The sequence below is a fragment of the Cariama cristata genome, unplaced genomic scaffold (genome assembly GCF_000690535.1).
Source record: "Cariama cristata isolate BGI_N322 unplaced genomic scaffold, ASM69053v1 scaffold38789, whole genome shotgun sequence".
NCBI lineage: Eukaryota > Metazoa > Chordata > Aves > Cariamiformes > Cariamidae > Cariama > Cariama cristata.
The window spans coordinates 6,433-14,069 of NW_009635935.1; the positions used below are offsets into that span (position 1 = coordinate 6,433).

The following is a 7,637-nucleotide window of genomic DNA, read 5'->3' on the forward strand; positions in this document are numbered from 1 at the left end:
CAGGACTGGGCCGTGCAAGTCAAATGGAGTTTCATCCTGTCACAGTGTGAGTGTAAAAGCTGTAAAAGGAATGCTAGATAGAGCTATGTGGCGCTTGAGATGATGGTTCTTCTAGGAATGGAACTTGCTAAGACTTTGATACGTATATTTCAACTCCAGTCTAACTAAAGCCCTCCATGCAGTGTCCTGGGTGCTGGCAAAGGGTAAGACCATGCTTGCCAAAGTCTGCTGGATTCATCAGTCAGGCTCTAGGTAGAGCAGAAACCACAAAGCTTTTAGCACCTTTGATACTTTTTTTTTTTCCCTTGTTAGTATGGATATCTTGTTACTTGTATAGGAGGAAAGCCAAAATGTATCAGGACAAACTTTTGTTTTAATATTCCTTAGAAATACGTGGAGGGAAAACTGTGTTTCATTTGTTTAGATTAAATTGAATTTTTTCAGTGTAGTGTATTTTTCCCTGTGCTGTAACCGGGTCCTAAAAACAAGAGGTTTTTTTCATTCCTTATCTTTCTTTATCCATTCTTCTTGAATTTCTCTTAAACTGCCTGAACACTGTGTGATTAGGTTTTTATTTATTCATTCTTAAATACAGTAATATTATCTGGACTATTTTCTGGTATGTGTTTCTCCTAAAAGAAACAAATAAATAGAAATATCTTCTTTTGTGGTAAGTCTTGTGCAGGAAAAGACGGATGAATGATGAATCACTTCATGTTTATGGCAGTACTACTCCCCCTGAGGACTTGCTACACTACATACTCACAGCAAGGTAAATGTCTGAATATTTACTTTTTTTATTTGCACGCAATCTACAACTGAAGCTTTGGACTTGCTCGTTTCTAAGTCTCCTGTGATGAAGCAACATGTTACACACTTAATCAAATTACTCTTTTTGGTAAGGCGATGAAGCAACTTGTATAATTACCTTTTGTAACCCCATCTTGCAAACTTGAGTGTATTTATTTATCTGCTCCCCTTCTGTCTCATATGATTTTGATCTGTACTCTGTCATCTTCAAATAATTTATTTCCTCTTTGACAACTTTTATGCTTTTCTACCTCTTCCCTTCCCTTTCTCTTTTTTGTTTGTCTCATCTATGAAAACTGTAACCTTCTCTTCGCTCTTTTCTGATTGTGTCTCAAGATTCCAGGACTAGATTTTTATTTCTTACACTTCATATACGTATCAAATACAAAGAAAAAAGCAAATATGCATATTCTGAGGGAACAAAATTGAATATAGAGATAACTTTCCAGAAGGCTGTGTATTTTAAGGTAGAAGTACTGCTTGCACACTTGCTGCTGGCAATAGCATTGGACATGACTCCATTAAAAGAAAAAAAAAAATGAATATTTTTAATTGACTTTTCTGTGACCACCATTAAGAAGGCAGAACTTACCAGATTAAAGTCTGCATTATAAAAGTTGTATTGCCTTAATTAAATTGGTGAAGGAGGGAGAGGGATGCTTTTTTGCATAAATGTACTTATTATCATACTGAAGGATGTAATATATCTGTTTCAGACTTTTTTGTTTCTCTTCACCTTGAGATTCATGTGTTCGCACTCCATTCACCTAAGGTGCCAGTTCCTCAGTTTTGAGGCTCTATTACCAATGCCCCTACAGTGGCAAAACTTTGTAATGGAGGCAAGTCCAAACAGTTACTGCATTGCAGTGACTTGGTCACTTGTTTTCACATGTACTTGTTCAGGAATAAAATTAGTCTCTGTTGTTAATAATAAAGCTATTCATGTAGTCTTGAGTTAGCTTTCAAGTTAAAACAAGTCTTAAGATGCCTTGATTATTTAACTTTGCTAGGAGGGGAAGATTATAACTGTGACTGCTACAAATAGTTCTACATGTGTAAATTATACTACAAAAGTCTTTAAGTCCCACATTGTAACTCAGTGGTCTTCAAGATCTTGGGTATATCCTTAACAATACTGTTTCTTCTGTTTGTTGGTACTGTGTACAAGCCCTGACTGGTGGTGATCTACACTGTCTTACGGCAGGCTCTGTGGAAAACAAAATTGTGTGAGATCTGAAGTGACACGTCATCTAACTAAAAGGAGATACTGGAGTGACACTCGTACAGATGGAGAAAAACTAGAAACTAATGAGACTTTTGCATTTTTGTCAGGTTAATTAAATGTGGCAGGTGAAAATATTCTCCATGGTGAGAAAAGGCATGAGATTTTAGCTTGGACAAGAAGAGACAGATGTAGAGAAGAGAGACAAGCTCATCATCCATGCAATAGGTGTAGTAGTGACACAGTTAGAATTGGCTAGAGACGGAGCGTAAAAGAGGACAGGGAAATTCAGAAGATACACAGGGGTTTCTTTTAATGGTACACCCTGAAAAAGGAAGGGGTTTCTGCCAACTGACTGGCTTTTCTTTCAGGTGTATTTGTTTCCTTTCCCTATTTGTGCCTGTGAATTTAATTGAGAAATTAGCTAGGTCCTTTTCTTTAGGTTTGTTTATTTGTACTGGGCCCATCTCTCTCCCCCAGTTGCTTTAGCACTGCAGAAGGAAAACACAAGAATGGCAAGGACCAGAGCTTTAGGTTAGCTACCTATTTGAATATCTGAAATGAGATCCTCTCAGAGGCTTGGTACATGGTGCTTCAGATAAAAGGATGATGAACATACAGTAAGGTTGACCAGAAAATGAGCAGCCAAGATTACATACTGGAGAGGAACAACATTACAGTCAATTCTGTAGCACAAGTGGGATTTTAACAGCCTTTACCTTGTTTTGATGGTGAAAGTCTATAGAATGTGGGGAGATGAAGTATGTCTTGTCTTACCTTCCCAAAATAATGTAAGATGATTTGCCTCCCTAGTTAATTTTATTGCTCACTTCGTTGCTTTGGTTTTTCTGGCTCTTTGCCTGGCCAGTCCTTGGCAGTGAAGCTAACAATATTTCTGTTTTCCAGTAAAACCTAAAATTGCTGCTCCCTCGTCATATAGGCACATGAAATTTATCCCCAGTCCTTCCACTTTGTTTATTCAGTTCCAGACATCTACTAGTTTTCATAGGTGCTGGGTTTCCTTATGGTAGTATAAAACTGATTGCCATTACTTTTCAAAAGCAACTGTCAAGCAACAGGTATGTTTTTTTAAGGACCATGTCATAACCATAGCCAAAAAGGAAATTTTACCTCTGTACTTGAAACATTTTTTTCATTTACCTTACAGAAGACACTAATGCTGTCAAATTCTGCCTTCACGTAATTTAAATATGTTCATCTTTTTCCAGTAATTAAATATTAAGGCTGCAGTGAGAATTGATAGAAGGTACATGTGCATATATATGTGTGTATACTTCTTCAGTGTATACTTCTTCATCAAAAACTTCTTTAGGATACCACAATCCTGTTTCTGAGACCAAGTATTTGAACAATGAAACCTTGGTTTCTCCCTCCAAGCATATCTGAAGAAGCCTATGTCAGTAGTTTCCTCTAGATTGAAAGCGCATGGTTTTCATTTTGCTTTGAATTCCAGTACTTTTCAAAATAGAATAGATTAAAAATATGCCAACAGAGTTGGTAGATGATTTGCTAAAAGAGAAACAGTCATGTCTTTCAGCAGTTTTTTAATAGGTTGTTACTAATGGTACAACATATACTTTCCTCCCTTTGTTCTTTAATTATAGGCTGGACTGGTACAACTAAGCTGTGTCAGAGTCTATAGTCTCATAATTAATAAATATGCTTACAAAGTATTTGCTTCCTTTGATCAGAGATTGTTATATCTGCTGCTTCTCTTAATTTCCTACAGTTAATGTAAAGATTCATATGTAGGGAATACGTAGGAAAACTGCTGCACAGAAGTTAGTGCAGAACAGGCACCATAGAATAAACTGCAAAATGGTTTGGATATCTGATTGCTGTCAGAAACATCTATCAAAATGTAGATTCTCAAACTAAATTTCCTGAATGCTTGCATTTCTGCCAGTAATATTCTGTAAAAGTTTCAGGTAATCATTGGGCCAGTGACGTAGAAGCACATCTGGGAGAAATGACTGTAGGTGGCAGTTTTGTGAGAAGGAGTTGCTGAGGTCTCTCAGTCCAGCATGTCCCTGAGGACTGTGGCTGTAGTGGGGCAGGAGTGCCTAGAATGACTTCTATTTTATTAAAACATACAGTTCGTTCTGTGATTTCTTTTCTGTGTCCTGGTCAGTAGAAGCATTCTGACCCTGTCATTTGTAACAAGCAGAAGCATCTTTGAAAATAACTGTGGCAAAAGAAAAAGCCTAGTTACTTGGCCATTTCAGTTCCCTGGCTTCATGAACAACCAAATCAAGTTTAGGGTTTTTTTTTCCTTTGGTTGGTTTGTTTGTTCATTTTTCAGGAAGGAGGGAAGGTACAGATCAGTGGCACAGTATTTAATCTCTTTCAATAGTTAGGTTTTTTGGGGAGGGGTGACAGAACAAACATCTAAAAAGAGGGACCACTTATAAGATGGCCTGTAGTTTTCAGCAGGCTAGTCTTCCTAAGGGGCCTTTCTTTTCCTGACACCAAAAGAGACTTCAGTCTGACTTTTAAACTTTATTTTGTTCTGGGCATTAACTCCAGGCCCACAAAAGGATGGGGGTGCCATTATAATTAGGTGTCTAATTCCAGTAGAAGAATCCATAGGCCTGACTAAAGTACCGAAGCTTTGTGTAGAGGAACCAGTGCCAAATGCTAGACTATCATCTGAGCTAGCTAGTGAATGGAAACTCTTAACCTATCCCATTCAAATACTTGACTTGTATCAACTAATTTAATCTTAATTAGGTCAGAGAGCAAAATTGAGCCTAGTTTTTCTGCTCTAATGATGAGAAGGCTTGCTGGGGGTTGGGATTTCTTGGGATTCAGTCCCTGTTAATACATAATGTTGTTCCTTTTCATAAGACTATAAAGGGATGGATCAATATTCTCATAAAGTAGCTAGTAAATTGAGTGCACAAAGAAATTAAATAGCATACCCGTGTCATGGTGGGGGGCTATTGAGTCGATTCAAGAACCTCATTCTAGCCTGCTGATGCCTTAAGATGAAAGGCTATCTTTGCTTTTGATATCAACAACATGAGTCTTGATCACTTGCTTTTTTTTCCTTCAGAACTGTCTGGTGTGGAACCTGTCTTACCTCTAACCACTGTTGTTTCAGATCTGCTTTGTAACTTAGCTAAGCATTAATATTTTTGTGTCCTGTTTGTGGTCCTAGAATCCACTGTGTTTCCAATTACGTACCTTAAGATTTCCAAGGATTTGGCTCTTCAGCGGCTGCTGGTGGAATGGGATGTTGGCAAGTCAGCGCATGATGCTGAGCTGGCAATGTCTTTTGAAATACAAGTCCGTCGAACAGATGAAACTACTACTGTGTGGACAGTAAGTGTATTTTAAAAAGAAGTGTATTAGTTATTTACAATAGAAAGGAAGCTAAAGGAAAATCAAATGTTCAGATGCATATGCAGACAGCTTTGCTGTATAGGTTTACGATTTACAACATAGTATTTACAAAACTGTACTAGAAATATCTCCATATTTTACTAGTTTCCAGACTTGGTCTAATGTTATGCCCAGTTGTTGTGCAAAAAAATATTGGCTGAGATGAAGAAGTCATTTCCTCCTGTGCAGAATGTAGATATGCCTTGCATACCTGTATTGAGGGATTGTGGTGGGCAGACTCAGGAGATGGAATTTTGAAGGCCTCAGTTTCCCTTTCAAAGTGCAGGTCCCCTAAGCGGCCTTCCAGAAACATCCGTTCCATTGCTCCTAAAGGCAGGCTTTTCTGTAATATTATTACTGCACTTCACTGGGGACTAACTGAACATGAGTCATGTTGCTGCAACTCCTCTCTCACCTTATGAACCAAACAATAGTCTCAGTGTGAACAAAGCCTTTTAAGCCCTATGCTTGGCCCTGTTAGCAGTTACCTTATACCCACCTCTTCCAGTTAAGGAAGAAGTAGTGATGTCTCTTTTGCAAAGTCCCTATCCTGCTAGTTTACATTAGCACCTAAACCAGCCAAATTTTCTGAGGAGTTGGGGATCAACCCAAATCAGAGGCTGAGGCCTGCTCCCCATGTTTTCCCCAGTTCGTGACTTCAGTGTGAGAACTTTTGTCTCCAAAGAAAATTTCCTCTTCTTTGGATCTGACAAAATCTTTTGTGAACTAAATGAGTGTTTTAGGGATATTATAACCTATTATGAGTCATCTGCTGATTGAACTATGGAAGAATATGAAATGCACATGTTAAAACTTAGTAAAACTGGAAAACTGCTCTGGCTCATTTAAAGCTGCTCTTTGTGAGAAAGCACATAAAGCAGAGAAGGGCTTATTTTTCTGAAACCAGAAGTCAATAAAATAAGATGGGCACTGTTAAGAATCACAACTTACTGTGATCAGGCAAGTTGGTAGTATTTTGTCTCTGAGCTTGACGAACCACATCTTCACTGAAGATGAGCTCTATTCAGTTCAGAAGATTTTGACCACTTTGATACATGGGGTAGAATTTTTAACACCCCATGAGTAGACCTAACATTGAAGTCAGAAACTGGGGCTGTATAGCTACAAACAATTGTTTTTTCTTCCAACAAACTCTTATTAACTTGCTGAAAGAAAGAATTTTTCGAATCTAAGGACATAGTCTGTTCTGTTATTCATAGTAAACACTACAAGGAAGATAAATAGGGTATTTTGGATGTCACTGCCACATAGGAATGTATTTGCTTCTGTGTTTTTCTGAAGAATGTGTACCAATAAAAAAACTCTGTGAGTCTGCTCATACTACAGCATGGACAGTCTATATAATTTCCAAAGCAGTGACTACATTCCCCAGTGGTATAACTCAGAAATTAAATTATAAACTGATTGCGGAGTTTTTCCTGAAAGTGGTGGTATTATGAAAGTGCAGGTGTTGCTGATGGAAAGCAGTAATGGAGAGCAGTTGTCAAGTGTGAGCCAGGGCTCTGGTAGAGCTCGTACAAGCAGCATGGATCTATATGCTGAGAATCTGGTATGGTTGCTTTAAGAGGTACTGAAATATGTGTTCTGTTCTAAAATGTATTAATAATTACAGGTGATTAATAGAATTTTTTGACCCATTTTTTCCTGTTTCTTATGGGCTTTCATGCCAGGGGAGAATCACACTTGGGGTACATTTTCATTTGTCTGTCTGTGTGACTACATACTGCCCTGGCTAGTTTGAGTTGCTTTGCATGTATTGATGTAGCTCATTTAGTGCCCAAGTGGGCCTTAGTACATGCTTTGAGAAACTTGTAGGCTATCTTCTCTTAGACAGCATCAGAACATTTTATATTTTTTGCTGTTTGTCTGCATTTATATAATTCAATATAAAAGCATTTGCCAAATTACAGAGCATTTAGCTGTCATGATTTTTTGAACTCCATTTCATATTTTAGGCTGTCCTTTTGTTACCTTCATGGAGCTCTAACAGTTTGGGATATATTTTTTTATGTTTCTTGCATGTGCATATTATAGAAGTCAAGCATTTTGGGGAAATCAGGAGATGTTTTCCTACTCTGTCTGTCACTGATGGTAGTACTCTCCTCAGATGCTGTACCTCAGAACTGCAATGAGGTACCATCTGCGTAAATCCTTACTGGCTAAAAGAAAATACTGCTGG

At 37.9% G+C, this 7,637-nt stretch overlaps 1 protein-coding gene across 1 annotated transcript in view; it reads left to right on the forward strand.

Moving 5' to 3' along the window:
• Positions 1-688: 688 nt before the first annotated feature.
• The window catches only part of LOC104167461 (oncostatin-M-specific receptor subunit beta-like), a gene marked incomplete at its 3' end in the record, with an annotated part of 10,147 nt that continues 3,198 nt past the window's right edge, over positions 689-7,637 (forward strand). Inside the window, exons 1-2 of the mRNA XM_009707717.1 lie at positions 689-772; positions 5,214-5,377. Of these exons, the coding sequence (XP_009706019.1) occupies positions 700-772; positions 5,214-5,377 (237 nt within the window). The remainder of the gene's footprint in view (positions 773-5,213; positions 5,378-7,637) is intronic.